The sequence below is a fragment of the Mauremys mutica genome, chromosome 2 (genome assembly GCF_020497125.1).
Source record: "Mauremys mutica isolate MM-2020 ecotype Southern chromosome 2, ASM2049712v1, whole genome shotgun sequence".
In the NCBI taxonomy this organism is placed as follows: domain Eukaryota; kingdom Metazoa; phylum Chordata; order Testudines; family Geoemydidae; genus Mauremys; species Mauremys mutica.
Genome location: NC_059073.1, coordinates 8,830,590 through 8,848,074, shown reverse-complemented (window position 1 = coordinate 8,848,074; position 17,485 = coordinate 8,830,590). Strand labels below are relative to the sequence as shown.

At 49.5% G+C, this 17,485-nt stretch overlaps 1 protein-coding gene across 1 annotated transcript in view; it reads right to left on the bottom strand.

Moving 5' to 3' along the window:
* Positions 1-17,050, bottom strand: part of LOC123365020 — a 62,241-nt gene extending 45,191 nt beyond the window's left edge. The window contains exons 1-2 of the mRNA XM_045007616.1: positions 16,881-17,050; positions 13,368-13,416 (exon numbers count right to left, since the gene is read on the bottom strand). Coding sequence (XP_044863551.1) covers positions 13,368-13,416; positions 16,881-16,979 — 148 coding nt within the window. The 5' untranslated portion in view covers positions 16,980-17,050. The remainder of the gene's footprint in view (positions 1-13,367; positions 13,417-16,880) is intronic.
* Positions 17,051-17,485: the final 435 nt, after the last annotated feature.

Sequence of the window (17,485 nt, the reverse complement as noted above, 5' to 3'; positions counted from 1 at the left end):
TTAGAACAGTGGCTCTCAACCTTTTCAGTCTACTGTGCCCCTTTCAGGAGTCTGATTTGTCTTGTGTACCCCCAAGTTTCACCTCACTCAGAAACTACTAGTTTACAAAATCAGATCTAAAATACAGATGTGTCACAGCACACTCTTACTGACAAATTGCTGACTTTCTCCTTTTGCCTGTATGAAATGTTAACCTGTACTTATTTCGCTAGTGCTTGTTATGTAGCCTGCTGTAAAACTAGGCAAATATTGACAGCAGTTGTGGACCCCGTGCCCCTGGTTGACAACCACTGCTTTAGAAGAATCAGCTTCCAAGACTCAAGGGGCTAGAAAAGAAAGGAGCAGACAACCGCACATTCTTTCACCTAACAAAACAAACCACCAGCACATTTGGGCCCCTGGAAGAGAGCCTGAGCAAGGGGGGAGCCAGGCACCACTTTGCTGGGAGACTGTGGCTGAGAGAAACCATCCTGAACAGAGACCATGTGAAATAAGGCATGAGAGTAATTAATCATTGGAACAATTTACCAATGATTGTAGTGGATTCTCCATCACTGACAACTTTTAAATCAAGACTGGATGTTTGTCTAAAAGAGCTGCTCTAGGAATTATTTTGGGGAAGTTTTCTGGCCTGTGTGATACAGCAGCATTCCGGCCTTGGAATCTATGAAAGCACCTTCCAAAGGGCAGCACGGGTTTGTAGACTATTAAACATGTGAGGAAAATGAGGTACAGAGAGGCAACTCATCCAGGCTCATGCAACAGGTCAGTAGCAGAACTGCGACTGCACTGAGGTTTCCTGACTGCCTAGCCAGTGATCTGCCCATTGGAACACACTGTCTCCTCGATAGTACATTACATTCCCTGAAAATAAATTCTGAAGAAGGAAAGGAGAGCATTCACTCTAGCAATCAGATTTCTTGGAGTTCTGCTCATCCAATCAGGGAACAGAAGTCAAGTCATATGACCAGAGTGTCCAATCCACACACTGTGAGTTTTAACTAGCAAACTGATTCCTGAAGCAGAATTATTCATTGAACTCCCCCCGCGATTATTTTTGAAATAGGGATAAATTTGAGTGCCCTGGAAGCTTTTTAGGGAGAATTTGTGAAGAGGCAATGGGATGGGTTCACAGCTTAAATTATTCCCCACAAATTAGTTGCTTGGCTGTAAAGATAAGTGCTTCCATACCCCGCACATATCGGCAAGTACTGCCGACCCAATACATTCAAACAAGTCAGGCCTCCCGAATCATGAGATTTTAAAATTATCTGGGGGATTCTTTTGATTTGCCTTATACTTTTTGAACCATTAGGGGGGTCCCATTTTGAAGCATGACGGGCTAGACATTTACTATTTTTTAAATGAAGTGGAGATTCTTGCGTGCTCGGGAATGGCCCCACTCCGGGGTACTCTTTCTGCACCGGCCGCTTCCCTACCCCTGATAAGCACATTAAGTTCAAACCAAATACAATTTATTGAACAGCAACTGTAAGGAAAACAGGGAAAAATGGAAGAGGGTTAAGGGGAACAAGGGACCCGCCCTGTGGGCTCGGGGGCACCACAACCAGCGTCTCTGGGACGTGAGGGCAGATCACAGCCTGTTCCTCACACTCCCGGCTAGTCACACCATCAGTCTCATTGAAGCCCCAGGCCCCGCTTTCATCTTGGAATCTGGGGTTAAACGTCATACCCCAAGGAGAGTCTCTTATCATCAGTCTCTGTGTCCCAGGACAACAAGCACTTGTTCTCAGCCACTTTGGCCCATGCTTACAAGGCCCACTGGTTGCTAGGGAGATGGTGGAATTAGTGGGCCCCTTCTGTTAATGGGCATGCTGGCAGGGTGGGATTCAGTAGTATGGAAATCGGAAATAGTATAAGGGACCTACCATCAATCAAACCCTAACCCTTCTCCTTGGCCACTTAGACCCTGCCCATTGACCCCTTAAGCCCCGACCACCTGTCACTGGAAGTCCCACCCATGGGGAATATTACTTCTGGGGTCAAGGAGGACACATAACCGGAAGCAAAGGGTGTCATGTGACCCCTCTAAGAACTCCTCCCACTGCCCTCTACCAATCAGGAGGGGTTTCGCCCTCATAGGCCTACCTGGAGAGGGGATTTGACCAATCAGGGGTGTTCCGGGGCATGGTGACCCATCCAGAAGTGGTTCGTGTGACCCCTCTAAGAACTCCTCCACTGCCCTCTGCGAATCACGATGGGTTTCAGCCACACAGCACCGCCCTGAGAGCAGATTTGACCAATCGGTGGTGTTACAGAGCGGGGTAACTTGCCCAGAAGAGAGTCGTGTGACCCCTCTAAGAACTCCTCCCAGCGCTCTCTGCCAACCAGAGCGCATCACCATCATCCCATAAGACCAAGCAATCAGAGCAGAAGAGGCCATCTTATACCAAGGACGTGTGCTTTAGAAATCGTGGAAACATGGACTCCTTCACCACCCTGGTGAGAACTTCAGACTTTGTGTTAGCCCCGAGGGCCTTTGGACTTGTGTGGAGAAAGCGCTACATGAGTGACAGTTCCCACGAGGGCCCTTTGACTCAGCCATTGATGGATACGCCAGAACCCGAAACCCAAACCCTCGTGAGGAACCCCGATGAGCATGAAGGCCTCTCATTTAAATGTGTCAATATGAATGTGTCCCCCTTCATATTTGTGTTAGTAAAAGACGGTATCAGTAACAGTCATTTCTACACAGGCAGCTCTGTTAAAGAAAATATATTACACCCCCGGGGAAGTTGGGAGCTTCGGCGGGGTGAACCCTCTTTCTCAAGTGGCCAGGAAGCATAGCAAAACTTTGAATAGAAGACAGGTAACAGCTTGGCTTTCAGACAGGGACACTTACACTTTACACATTTCCACCCCACCATCAATCTCAGCCTGGACCATTCCACACAAGAGATCCACTTCCTAAACACCACAGCACTCATAAACGATGGCCACATAAACACCACCCTACTGACCGCTATACTTACCTACATGCCTCCAGCTTTCATCCAGACCACACCACTCGATCCATTGTCTACAGCCAAGGTCTACGAAACAATCCCATTTGCTCCAACCCTTCACATAGAGACAAAAACCTACAACATCTCCTTCAAGCATTCTTACAACTACAGTACCCACCTGCTGAAGTAAAGAAACAGATTGACAGAGCCAGAAGAGTACGCAGGAGTCACCTAATACAGGACAGGCCCAACAAAGAAAGTAACAGAACACCACTAGCCATCACCTTCAGCCCCCAACCAGCGGCGTATTATCGCCTAGGCCAACAAGGCTTAGGCCTAGGGCGGCGAATTTGCTCACGCCCCCTCCCCAACTCTGTCCTCCCTCAAATCCCTGGACCGCCTCCTCTCCCAGGCACCCCACGCTTCCCCCCTTCCACCTCCCTCCCAGGCTTGCCACGCTAAAGTGCTGGGAGAGAGGGAGAAGTGAGTAGCGGCACATTCAGAGGAGGCGGAGCAGAGGTGAGCTGGACCCACGGATGCGGGGAGTAACCTGGGGGGGCCCGGGAACCGCTCCCCATCCCAGCTCATCTACGCTCCACCGCCACCATCCCTCGAGCGTGCCAGAACTCCCCTTCTCCCCACCCCCTCCCAGTCTTGCCACGGGGGAGCAGAGGTGAGCTGGCACGCGGGGTGGGGAGGGGGCGCAGCAATTTTTTGAGGGCCTAGGGGTGGCAACTTTGTTAATCCGCCACTGCCTCCAACTAAAACCTCTCCAGCGCATCATCAAGGATCTACAATCTATCCTGAAGGACGATCCATCACTCTCACAGATCTTGGGAGACAGGTCTGTCCTCGCCTACAGACAGCCCCCAATCCTACAGCAACCACACACCACACAACAAAACACTAACCCAGGAACCTATCCTTGCAACAAAGCCTGTTGCCAACACTGTTCACGTATCTATTTAGGGGATACCATCATAGGACCTAATCACATCAGCCACGCCACTAGACACATCTACCAATGTGATAGATGCCATCATGTGCCAGCAATGCCCCTCTGCCATGTACTTTGGCCAAAGCGGACAGTCTCTACGTAAAAGAATAAAATGGACACTAATCAGACATCAAGAATTATAACATTCAAAAACCAGTCGGAGAACAATTCAATCTCCCTGGCCACTTGATTACAGACCTAAAAGTCACAATATTACAACAACAAAACTTCAAAAACAGATTCCAACAAGAGACTGCTGAATTGGAATTAATTTGCAAATTGGACACCATTAAATTAGGCTTGAATAAAGACTGGGAGTGGATGGGCCATTACGCAAAGTAAAACTCTTTCCCCGTGCTTATTTTTTCCCCCACTACAGTTCCTCACATCTTCTTGTCAATTGCTGGAAATGGGCCATTTTCATTACCACTGCATACATTTCTTTTTGTCCACTGCTGATAATAGCTCACCATAACTGATCACTCTCCTTATAGGGTGTATGGTAACAGCCATTGTTTCTTGTTCTCTGTGTATATCTATATCTTCCTACTGTATTTTCCACTGCATGCATCCCATGAAGTGGGCTGTAGCTCATGAAAGCTTATGCTCAAATAAATTTGTTAGTCTCTAAGGTGCCACAAGTACTCCTGTTCTTTTTTGCACTTTACACAAACCGGCTCAAATACATTTTAAAAGAAACAAGACCATTGGTCCAGATGTGGATGTGCAATGGCAGGCAAATTTGGTGGATATGCACCAGTTCTCCAAATGCAACAGCGGTTTTAAGTACATCTTAACAGTGATAGACATTCTATCCAAATATGCCTGGGCCTTAGGTCAAAAACACAAGACGAGTGGTGAGGTATCCAAGGCCTTTCAAGCTATTTTCAGCAAAGGTCACGTGCCTCTTCCTTTGAGAAATGCGACCACGTGAGACTACCTAAAACGAAAGGAGCTTTTGAAAAAGGTTATGAAAAGACCTTTACCGATGAGATATTCCTTGGCCATGCCTAGCCTTGCTCAAAACATGTTTCAACAAGCACAGACATGTATTTTGTGATAATTTTCACAGCCATGTTACCCAATAAAGCACCCCAGATGAGGGGTTTAAAGACAATTGATGTTTGGTGTTTGGGTTTTTTTTAAAAAAAAGACCAATTCAGAAAAAAGTACACAGATTATTATTTTTTAATTGAAATAATCGCTCGTGAGGTCCCCTAAATAATCCCCCCGAGGGGGATTCCACTCACCCTCCCTTTTCACAAATATCACCAAGTCAGTGTCGTGGTACAGGCACCACTCTTGCAACCTCTCTAGGAGGTTGTATAGTTCTAAGCGGGCATAAGCGGTGGTGAAACAGGCTATGAAGTCGTTGGTATTGCCAGAGACAGAGTACCGGTCTTTTGCGTGCTTCCAAGACAAACACACGGTTTCATCGTCGATAAACTCACAGGATGAAACCTTGTAATTGGGGAAAAACAGGTACTGAAAGAGTGGAGAAATTGGAGAGGGTCCAGAGAAGAGCAACAAGAATGATTAAAGGTCTTGAGAACATGACCTATGAAGGAAGGCTGAAAGAATTGGGTTTGTTTAGTTTGGAAAAGAGAAGACCGAGAGGGGACATGATAGCAGTTTTCAGGTATCTAAAAGGGTGTCATAAGGAGGAGGGAGAAAACTTGTTCATCTTCACCTCTAAGGATAGAACAAGAAGCAATGAGCATAAACGGCAGCAAGGGAGGTTTAGACTGGACATTAGGAAAAAGTTCCTAACTGTCAGGGTGGTTAAACACTGGAATAGATTGCCGAGGGAGGTTGTGGAATCTCCATCTCTGGAGATATTTAAGAGCAGGTTAGATAAACGTCTATCAGGGCTGGTCTAGACAGTATTTGGTCCTGCCATGAGGGCAGGGGACTGGACTCGATGACCTCTCGAGGTCCCTTCCAATCCTAGAATCTATGAATCTATAAATCTATAAAATCATAAAAGGAAAAAGATACAGATGAGAGCTAGAATTGGTTAAACGGAATCAATTACATACAATAATGGCAAAGTTTTTGGTTCAGGCTTGTAGCAGGGATAGAATAAACTGCAGGTTTAAATTAAGTCTCTGGAGTACATCCCCAGCTGGGACGGGTCATCAGTTCTTTGTTCAGAGCTTCAGTTTCTAGTAAAGTCCCTTCAGAGGTAAGAAGCAGGATTGAAGACAAGCTGGAGATGAGGCATCAGCCTTTTATAGTCTTTTCCAGGTGTAAGAACACCTCTTTGTCCTTACTGTGGAAAATTACAAGCAAAATGGAGTCTGGAGTCACATGGGCAAGTTCCTGCATACTTTGCTGACTTACAAGGTGCATCTGCCTTCTCTCAATGGGTCAATTGTGTAGCTGATGGTCCTTAATGGGCCATCAAGCAGGCTAGGCAGAGCTAACACCAACTCGTCTGGGATGTCACCCAGAAGCATAGCATAAGTTTGAGATACAGACATGATAAAGCCAATATTCATAACTTCAACTACAAAATGACACATTCATACAGACAGCATAATCATAACCAGCAACCCATAACCTGGTCTTAGACCCCTTATATGACCCCCTTTACAAAAGATTTGGTGCCACTACAGGACCTTGGTTGCAATCATATTCTATACGGTCCCAGTTCAAGTCAAGAATGTGACACAGGCATCTTCCGGTTTGGTCATTTTCTTTAAAACACGGCCAGGGTCTGCACTAAATTGCACAGCATTTATCAAGGTCACCCCTTACGCTAAATGTTCTTGGGTAGGCACAGACATTGCGTAGCATAACCTATGGCAAGAACAGTGTTTAATAAGCTTTCCAAACAGAACTCAGCACACAGGCGCCGGAGCTTGAAGTTTAGATCTACTGAAGTCCAAGTCTCACAGTCATGGTGCTGTTGTGCTGGCGCATCTATGACACAGCCCTCACAATCTTCAAAAAGCTTTTCCCTAAGGCACTGATGAAGGACAGCATAAACAGCAACACGTACAGTAGTCCGCATGACTTTTTTACGCTCACGACGTGGCATTGGCTCCGTTAGTTCCATGCCAGGCCTCCTAAACTCCTCATAGCCGTCATCCTTGGAGTCCTCTTCAACAATTTGTACCGGCATTGAGCAAAAACAAGGAGAGCCCGGTTCATATTCGCTGTTTGATGCAATGCTGTCCAGGGCCTCTGGGTCCTCTAGAAAGGCATCGTCAAGCTGTGGAGAGATTTTCAGAAAAGAAACAGTGTAAGCTCCCACTCCTTGTTTTTAAATATACACAACCCACCCCACCCCCCGGTTCCTAACCCCATTACACCCCATCATCAACAGTCACTTCTTAATCATTCATTTACCTGAGCAATGTCTTTTCCGTTCACCTTGTCCTCCGATGACTCCCCTGAGCTGCGTTCACCTTCCACCTCTAGGGGGGCTGACAATGAGAGGCCATCACACTCATCGGTGTGCCTCACGAGAGTTTGGGTTTTGGGTTCCAGCGTATCCATCAAGGGCTGAGTCAAAGGGCCCTCGTGGGAACTGTCGCTCATGTAGCGCTTTCTCCACACAAGTCCAAAGGCCCTCGGTGCTAACACAAAGTCTGAAGTTCTCACCAGGGGTGGCGAAGGAGTCCATGCTTCCACGATTTCTAAAGCACGCGTCCTTGGTAAAAGATGGCCTCTTCTGCCCTGGTGCTGGGACTTATGGGGTGATAGTGTTGCGCTCTGATTGGCAGAGGGCGCTGGGAGGAGTTCTTAGAAGGGTCACACGACCCTCATCTGGACAGGTCACCCCGTCCCGGAACACCAGCGATTGGTCAAATCTGCTCTCAGGGTGGTCCTATGCGGCCGAAACCCATCGCGATTGGTAGGGTGCAGTGGGAGGAGTTCTTAGAGGGGTCACACGAACCACATCTGGATGGATCACCCCACCCTGGAACACCCCTGATTGGTCAAATCCCCTCTCCGGGTCGTCCTATGAGGGCGAAACCTCTCCTGATTGGTAGAGGGCAGTGGGAGGAGTTCTTAGAGGGGTCACATGACATACTTTGCTTCCGGTCATGTGTCCTCCTTGACCCTGGAAGTAATACCCTGTGGGTGGGACTTCTGGTGATAGGTGGGCGGGGCTTAAGGGGTCAAGGGGCGAGGTTTTAGGGGTCAAAGGGCCGGTTTGGGTTTGATTGACGGTACGGCCCTAATAGTAATACTGGACACACTTAGAGGCTCTTGCCTTCCAAAAGGGTGGCTTTGTAAATTTAGTATCAGCTCTTCTTGAAGGAAGGATTGATTCTTGAACCGCATGAAGGAAAGTAATAAATCCAGTGAGCTAGCCACACCCTCATCAAAGCTCATCAAAGCTCCCAGGCCCCCCTTCATCTTGGAATCTTGGTTTAAATGTCATACCCCAAGGAGAGTCACTTATATATCAGTCTCTGTGTCCCAGGACAATAAGCCATTCTTCTCAGCCACTTTAGCCCATGCTTACCGGGCCCACTGGATGATAGGGAGAGGTTGGAATTTGTGGGCCCCTGCTGTTAGTGGGCATGCTGGCAGGGTGGGATTCAGTAGTATGGAAACCGGACACCCTTGGAGGCCCTTGCCTTCCAAAAGGGTGGCTTTGTAAATTTAGTGTCAGGTGTTCTGGAACGAGGGTCCTTGGACATTGGGGACATCACTTTGTGTTGCAGCTTGCTGAAGGTTTGCTTCAGGCACATTAACATCTTTTGGAGAACTTTGCTCCTTGAAGGGGATGGTGTCCTAGCTCTGGAGGCCTTTGGTGACTTTGAGGGAGAACCGTCAGGACTCTCACTTGCTTTCTCCCCAGCTTGCGAAAGCCCTGTTGTACTCGTTGCAACGGACACCATCTTTGGTTGCTTGCGGGGAGCCCTTTTCCCCATTCCATCCTGCGTCTTGCTCTTGTCTGCTGGAAGGAGCCACAGCACTGGCATCTTATTGTGGTAGGATGATGCTGAGGAGTCTCCTGGAGTCCATCGCTGTGGAATTCCATGGGATCTTCCCGGCAAATCAGCACCTGCAGAGCCAGCTGGTCTCTTCTGTCGATGCTTACCACACTTCTCGCAGACTCTGATTGGTGGCTGGTCACTGGAGAGCTTTGAATTCACAGTTCCATTGAACCCATGTGAATGCATGATGTCTCGGACACCATGCAGCTCAGCAGATGTCTCCTTTGCAGTTTTCTCACCCTTCCTCTTGCCTGGATATGCCTTGCGGCACTGCTGGCAAACTGAGACCTGGCCCGCCAAGGGGCGGGAGCTGCTCAACATTTCCGTCAGCTGCTTGATCTGCAGGTCGTGTGCAGCCTGCCCAGCAATGAGAGAGTCAAGGGTGGACCTTGTTAGCTGCTCAGAGCCTGGTGCCTTTGGGGCAACCTGGTGCCATTGGGTCCTGGGAAGATCTGCCCTGCTCTCACCTGCTTGTGCCCCTGGCCGCAGGCAGGAGCCTTCTCCCAAGAGAACCTTCCTCTCCATGTGCAGCTCCAGCTTCTCTTCAGTCCCTTTGGTGCCGCTCACACTGCTAAGGGGCTTTCTCAACTCGCTCCTATAAATCTGGAGTGTCGCTGCGAGTGTCTTCTCTGCTACTGTGGTTCCTGGAGGTGGCGATGTCAGACCCACCCCTGCTGGCAGAGTGCAGCGATCTGGGTTAGTCTGGTTTCCTGCCGCGCCATCATTCCTGCCCGTCTCCATGGTGGTATCTTCCACTGGCGTTGGAGGACGTGTGGAAGAAGAGGAGCTTGTGCTTCGCCTCCCCGTCTGCAGGAAATCGGTCTCCATCTCACTGAACTCCACACGGGCTCCCCTGGCTGGGACGGCATGAGGCAGCTTTGCCGGGGGCTCTGGGTCCAGGGTGAGCAGCCCCCTCTGCATGACCGGATGCTGATGCCTTATGTGGAGTTCGATGGGGTGGGCAGGCTGTTGTCCCATCGTTGGGAATGCCGCTGTTCTGTGCTTGCCTGGCTCCTTAGGGGGGTGGAGTGGCCCAGGCAGGGCAGTCTCTCTCCGGAGGGGAACATCTCTGTGCGACTCTCGCACCATCTTAGGAAAGGCCTTCGTTTGGATCTGCCAGCATTTCTGAGCCACGTGATCCTGCAGCTTGACCACCGCTGTGGGCACAAGCCTGGCCAGGATGGCATCAGGGGATGCCATGATCCTATGGGCCTTTTGGGGAAGGAGTCCCCAGGGGCAGACACATGGCTCCTGGATCTCCTGTGCACGCTGAGGGCTGGTGTTGGATCTGAGGGGCTCCGGGACCTTTGCTGGAAATCCACATTTGGGCGGATCTGTGTCTACTTCCAATTGATGATTGGCGTCCCGCTTACCCAGCAATGGCTCCCCCGGGATGGGGGTTTGTGGAGCCCCCAGTCGCCTCTGCAGATGCTTCTGCCGGATGTTGAAGTCTGAGCCATGGACCGAAGTCTGGTCCAGACCCGTGGTCTGCTCTCCCCGGTCTCGTCTGCTGTGGGCAGGAGGCCTGGGGAGAGGCTGGGCTTGGATGCGATGAGTGGATCCTTCCCAGCTCGCGAAGGGCATGATCTCCCCTGTGTGGCAGAGGGGCTCCGACTGAATGATGGCGGCTACTCTCAGGGAAAAGGAGCTGGGACTCCAGAGGGCAGAGGTGGTGGATTCCATAGCGCAATAGCAGAACTGGTTCGTCAGGGCTGTCGCCACACTCGGCCTGTGGGAGAGAGCAGACAGGGACAGATGGGACATGGCCCTGCTGAGCAAAGGCAGGGCTTGGGCACAGCTTTCCAACAGTAGTGCAATGGGGCAGTGCCTAGGCATGCATTGCACACCACAGCCTGACACAAGGACATCAAATGGGTAACGCAGGACTGAGAGGGGGAGCCGGCACTCATTTTATCTAGAACGATAACCCCTTCGTCACACGCACATGTGCAGCACCTAGCACAATGGGGCCTTGAGCATGACTGAGGACCTAGTGCTATTTTAACACAAAGATTAGCTAACAACAATTGCTTTGGGTGAGGAAGATGTGAGCATGTGTGTGTAACCCTCGCCAGAGGAGGTGGTGAAGGCCAAGGATACTGGGCTAGATGAACCTTTGGTCTGACCCAGTCTGGCTATTCTTATGTTCTTACATTCTAACCCACTGGAAACCTGTCCTCTTCTAATGGCTGACACTAGAGGCTAACAACCTACTATTGCTCCCAGTTAATGGAGATTCTCTGGTGGTGGAGGACTGTGCTATGGCCCGAAAAGTCCTGGGTTTGAACCCAGCTGATGACTCATGTTTGGGGTGTATCACGTGGTGTCCCACTCACTGCTTGTCTGGAGCGTATTCTGGGGATTAGCTCTCGAGGCCAATGCCCCTTCCAATTGTCGCATGTGGTCACATCATCTCTCTCTCATTCCGGGAACTGTAGTGTCCTCTACATCGCTAGGCCACTCAGCGTTTCCCCCTCTTCCAGGGTACAGTCCTTCAATTGCCTGTCACTCCCACAGTGACCCAGACAGTCCTCCTATTCGCTGCCCCGCCGGTCTGGGCCGTGCCATCGGTGGCTGGTAGGGAAACCTGGGCCCACACTTCACACCGGGCTCCAGGCCAGGGACCCTCAACCCAGCAGTTCTGGGCTTTCCTCTCCCAGCCTGGACTGCTTCCTACTACTCCTGGTTCCCCTCCTTGCTCTGGGTGCACCAGCTCCAAACACTCCCCCCTCTTCCCAGGGAGGGGCTGCCCTTTCCCAGCTGCAGCCCCTGTCTCTTGCCAGCTTCCTGGCTTTATAGGCCCTGCCGAGCTGAGCCTGCTTGGAATCAATTCCCTGCTCCCTGGCTCTTCCTCCAGGTGCACCCTGTGGAGTTCATGGGCCTGCCTGGCCACCTGAGCCCCTTCCAGTCCTAGGTGGGGAGGACACCCCCTCACAGCGTGTCATTGGATTGCTTTTTCTTTCAGACACAGCACGGGCAGGTTCGAGACAGTCGCCTGCTGGCAGATATTGCCGTACAGAAGGATTTGATCCTACTCACAACCCCAACTTGTAGTCTCTGCATTTAATTTCTGATAATCCCTCACCTCACTTTCACTGGTATCTCACCTGTTATTTTAGGATGCTGGCGTGAATGGTTTTCCCTGCTCCCTCCTCTCTACATTCATTATCCCCTCCCACCCAGCCCCCAGTCTGGTGCCCCCCGCTCAGTTGCCTTACGGTATCAGAACTGCATCCAGGTGTCTGGCCACGTCCTGTTGCCTCCTCTCAAGAAGCCAGAGGCTCTGAGCCAAGGGGAGCTTCTCCAGGTGCACAGGGCAGCTGTGGAACAGAGAGCAGATAGCTGAGTGCAGGCCCTGCCCTCCGGCCCTCTTTTACCCAGAGGGGCGGCATCGAAAGGCTCCCTGTCCCATTCTCCACTGAGGCAGCCTCCTCCCCTGCAATACCCGGGCCTTGGATGTTCTGGGTTGGGGTTAGCTGGATTGTTAGGTGATCCTGTCTAGTGCTGAGGAGGTGAGTGTCTATCCTGCTGGCTGCATGTGTCATGTCCCTTCCACAGAAGCTAATCAACATATAGGATAACAGCCTACTCTAGCTACCAGCTATGCATCTACTTCTTTAGCTCTAAGGGGTGCTTTATGCTGTAGAGCTGAAGGTCCAGGGTTCAGATCCTACTTGGAACCTATGCTGGGGGACTGGAGAAGGGGCCATTACCCAAGTGCTGCTGGATCCCCTACTCACCGTACCAGAAAGGCCAGCCTTCCTCCTGACCTCTCCACCTCACCTCCCCGGGGTGCACGGGGCTGCTCCCAGAAAACATTTTCTCCCACTCTTGGGAGGAGAGGATGGTCCAGTCCAGTCGACACAATCTACCCCTCCCCACCACTGCCCCGGGTTAAATGAGCCGTATGACGCTTGGAGAAGGGAATGACCCACTGTACGAGGCGTGGGGGTGGATTAGAGATGGCAACTTCTGCAGGGTGGGAACGAATTGCAGGAGTCTAAAGGAGAAGAGTTGCCTGCGTGGTACATAGGTCGGCGCAGGGGAGGGATTACTCAGGCTACTGCCCCTGGGTGGGGATGAATTGCATGGCGCTAAAGGAGGCGACTGACCCACTGCAGATTTATGGAGAGGGGCATTGCTTACCACGTCTCTAGGGATGCACCAGCCTCCTCCACCTCTTGCGCACAGCAACCAAAAGCTGCCAGAAGTGAGACATAAAGGAGACATTGAGCTGCTTGGGCACTCTCTGATTCTTAGCAGCCTATTGCTCCAGATTTCAGAGGCAGCCTGTGAACGGAGCCCCAGCCAGTGCCTCTGCATGACTCTGGGCACGACTGTGCCTTCGCAGGAAGAGGGGAGGCAGGTGGGGGAATAGACCCTATTTCTTTGCTTTGCATGGGGCCTGAGTCTGCCACCGCAGCTGTGGGGTCAGGGGCTGCTTACCTTTCGCTTTCTTTTTTGTCTTTCTGGGCCTCCTCTTCCTCGGAGAAGCCTGCCACACACAGAGAAAGCAGCAAGGTTAGAAGAGAACTCCTCAATAAACCTGGGAGAACAATGAGCCAGAGATGATTGCCATGTGGGGCCAGAGGGAAGTTTTTCCTTCTGGGAGAATATTGCACTCTGAGGCATCATGGGTAGGCATTGTGCTTTCCTATGATGCAGCCAATATAGGGCACAAAGCACAAACCATAACAGGGGTCACTGGAACACTCCAGGGGTTGGAGAAACAGGGATTGCTGGTACCAGGAGCCTGCAGAGTTTATAAGCATTGAAGGAGAGAGCCTGCAAAGTTCTCTCTCCTGCAGAGATGATCAAACTCTGCAGGTTTTAGGATTGCACAGTACACAGCTAACCCCAGATACCATGCACGGAATTCAGACCGTGGGGGAGAAATCCCACATCTGGACAACAGTGTTTCCTGGATACATATTTAGGGAATGCATGATATCGGGGTTTTCTCTGCAGCCATTTGGGATGGCCATGCTACTCCTGAGTGATGAAGTCATGAATGGCTTATGCAAATCCTCCCAAACAAGTGCTGATATAACCCCTAGATCATCCTTAAACGGCAGCTGTTTTACACCAAAAAACAACAACAACAGTTTGGCATGAGCTCAGTCCACTTGCCTGAGAGCTGCAAAGTTTCTTGAAGGTAAACTGCACTGCTTGCAGCTTAACTATCCAGGTATTCCCTTCCCAGGCTAGATCTTTCTCTCCTGGGCTCGGCCCCTTCCCTCCTCCCCCACAGTTTAGTTCCTTTAGTTCTCCAGATGTTTTCAGCACGCTTCCTTATGGGGCAGGGAGGTGGTGGAGAAGAACCTAGATTAACTCACTTCCAAGCCTTCAATAGGATTTGGCTATGACAGGAATCCTTTGTCTCCCAGTTTGACACTCCACCCACCCCTGCACCTCCATCCTAGTGGAAAAATACCACCAGTCCAAAATGATGTCCATCTGAGGGAACTGGGATTGTTTAGTCTGCCGAAGAGAAGAATGAGGGGGGATTTGATAGCTGCTTTCAAGTCCCTGAAAGGAGGATCCCAAGAGGATGGATCTAGACTTTTCTCAGTGGTAGCAGAGGACAGAAGAAGGAGTAATGGTCTCAAGTTGCAGTGGGGAAGGTTTAGGTTGAATATTAGGAGCAACTTTTTCACTAGGAGGGTGGTAAGGCACTGGAATGGGTTCCCTAGGGAGGTGGTGGAATCTCCTTCCTTAGAGGTTTTTAAGGGCAGGCTTGACAAAGCCCTGGCTGGGATGATTTAGTTGGGGATTGGTCCTGCTTTGAGCAGGGGCTTGGACTAGATACCTCCTGAGGTCCCTTCCAACCCTGAGATTCTATGGATTCTATAATTCTATGAGGTGACATGATCACATGACCCTGCAGTGTCAAAGCAGCATCCCAGGAAACTTCTCAGGAAGGAGGAAGATTAGCATCTTCCATGTCCTATTGTCCTTCCTAATGGCCCATCCAGGCTGATTGCCTACTATTTGGGGGCATTCCCCTGGTGCAAGCACTTTTGTAATTGATACAGAGCCCATATTCCTAACTTCAGATACAGAAATGATACATCCATCCAAATAGGATAATCCCATTCAGTAAATCAGAACCTTTCCAAGGATATCTCACGTGACCCATCTTGCATAAAACATACCTTAGTTATGCCATATCCCTAGAACAATATCTCTATGAAGAATATGGGGCGTAATGTCACAGGGGTGAAGAAGCATGTGGACAAGGGCGATCCGGTGGATAGAGTGTACCTGAACTTTCAGAAAGCCTTTAACAAGATCCCTCATCAAAGGTTCTTAAGCAAAGTAAGTTGTCATGGGATAAGGGGGAAGGTCTTCACATGGACCACTAACTGGTTTAAAGATAGGAAACCAAAGGTAGGAATAAATGGAGAGTTTATGAAGAGAGATAAATAGCAAGGTCCCCCAAGGATCTGTACTGGGACCAGAGTTGTTCAACATCTTCATAAATGATCTGGAAAAGGGGGGAAACAGTGAAGTGGCCAGATTTGCAGATGATACAAAGCTAAGGATCGTTAAATCCAAAGCTGAATAGGCCCTCCTTGTTCCCAGATGTATAACTCTGTGTCGGGCTGTGTGAAAATGCATTTTGTTTGAATGGGCCCCATTTGCAAAACAAACTCTCCAGAACGCTCTGCATGACCATTCTGCCAATCTTTCTGTCATCAGCACATTTTTATCAGCAGCAATTTTGTATTTACTTCCAAGTCATTGAAAAATATTGAGTAGCATCAGACCTAGTACTGATCCCTGCAGAGCCCCATTAGAAACACCAACATTCAATGAGCCCTTTGATAACTACTTTTTGAGATCTGTCAGTTAGCCATTAGCCTGTTCTCAATTCCTTTAACCTGTGCTCCATTGATATTGTATAGTGCTAATTTTTAATCCAAATGTCCTGCGGTTCTTGGATGCCTAAACAGGGGAATCTCAAGTTGGAGGAGAGAGGTTATTTTACCTCTCTATTTGGCACTGGTGCAACCACTGCTGCAATCCTGTGTCCAGTTCTGGTGTCTAACATTCAGGAAGGATGTTGATAATTTACAGAGGGTTCAGAGAAGAGCCATAAGAATGATTAAAGGATTAGAAAACATGCCTTATAGTGATAGAGTTTAGGAGCTCAGTCAATGTCGCTTAAAGAGGTTAAGGGTGGTTTGAGGAAAAGTCTATAAATACCTACATGGGGAAGAAATCATTACAAATGGGCTCTTCAATCTAGCAGAGAAAGGTCTCACATGGTCCAATGTCTGGAAGTTGAAACTAGACACGTTCAGACTGGACAGAAGGTGTCCATTTTTAACAGTGAGAGGAATTAACCAGTGGAACAATTTACCAAGTTCACGGTGGACTGATTCTTCATCACTGGCAATTTTTTAAATCAAGATTGGACATTTTAATTCAAGGTATGCACTAGGCATGATTGTGGGGAAGTTCTTTGGCCTGTGCTAGACAGGAGGGTCAGACTAGAAGATCACAATGGGCCCATCTTGCCTTGGAATCTGTGAAAAACAACACCTTCCAAAAGTCTAAGTTTGTCACATCTATGTTTGACCTGGCCCATTTTCCATAAAACATTGTTAACCTGCTTTGAATATATTCCCGTCCTTTAATTCTTTATTGATTGAATCCTATATCAGTTTGTCCATTATTTCAGGCTAAATGGCCTATAAGAAGCCAGGCCAACCCCCCGTAGCTTTTTGAATATTGACAAAACATTAGCACACTTCCAGCCTTCTGGAATTCCCTCAGGAATCCTACATTGGTTAAAAAATTAATGTCCGTGGGCCAATAACCTCCTAAGCCAGCTCTTTGAGGACTTTTGGGTAGAGATGATCCGATCCTGCTGATTGAAAACTACTTCTGTTTGGTTCCTGCATTCAGCTGGCATCAATCCAGCCTTTCCATCTCTCAAGGAGCCTCACTTACCTCAGATCTGGCAAGCCTGATCACAGCATAATACAGAAGAAAGAGCAGCAGGATCCTTAGGCAGGAGGCAGAATTGAGAAAGAGGAGGAGTGATCTCATTTCGCCGGGCTCAGGCACTAAGAATCAGAGATACACTCAAAGCAGCACCAAGTACCCAGGCTACACCTGAGGGCAGGTTGCTGCTCTGGCATCAGGCAGGCGCTGATGTCATCCCTAGGTCACAATGAGGCTGCTCTCCTGCAATCTCCCTCTAGCCTGTGAGGTGTCAATGCTGTACTTAGATCAGGAGATAGGATGTGGCAATTGCCCAAGGGGGCTGAGCTGCTGAGCTCAGAATAAGGCAGGAGAGAGGGCATCAGGTTTCCCAGGAAAACCCTGGGTCTTTTCCAAGCTCTATGACTCTCAAGCCCCTAGGCAAGGGACATTTTTTCCCTACTTGTGGGAACTCCTAAAACCCCTGTGACTGAGGCAGAATCTCCCAGCCTGAAGTGAGAAGCAGCCCTGAAGTGATTATCTAGTGCTACGAGGGCACAAAAATGTTCACGGTATCGCCAGCCCAAGCATTCCAAACCCTTGAGCTGGGCCTCACCAAAATTTTGAGATTG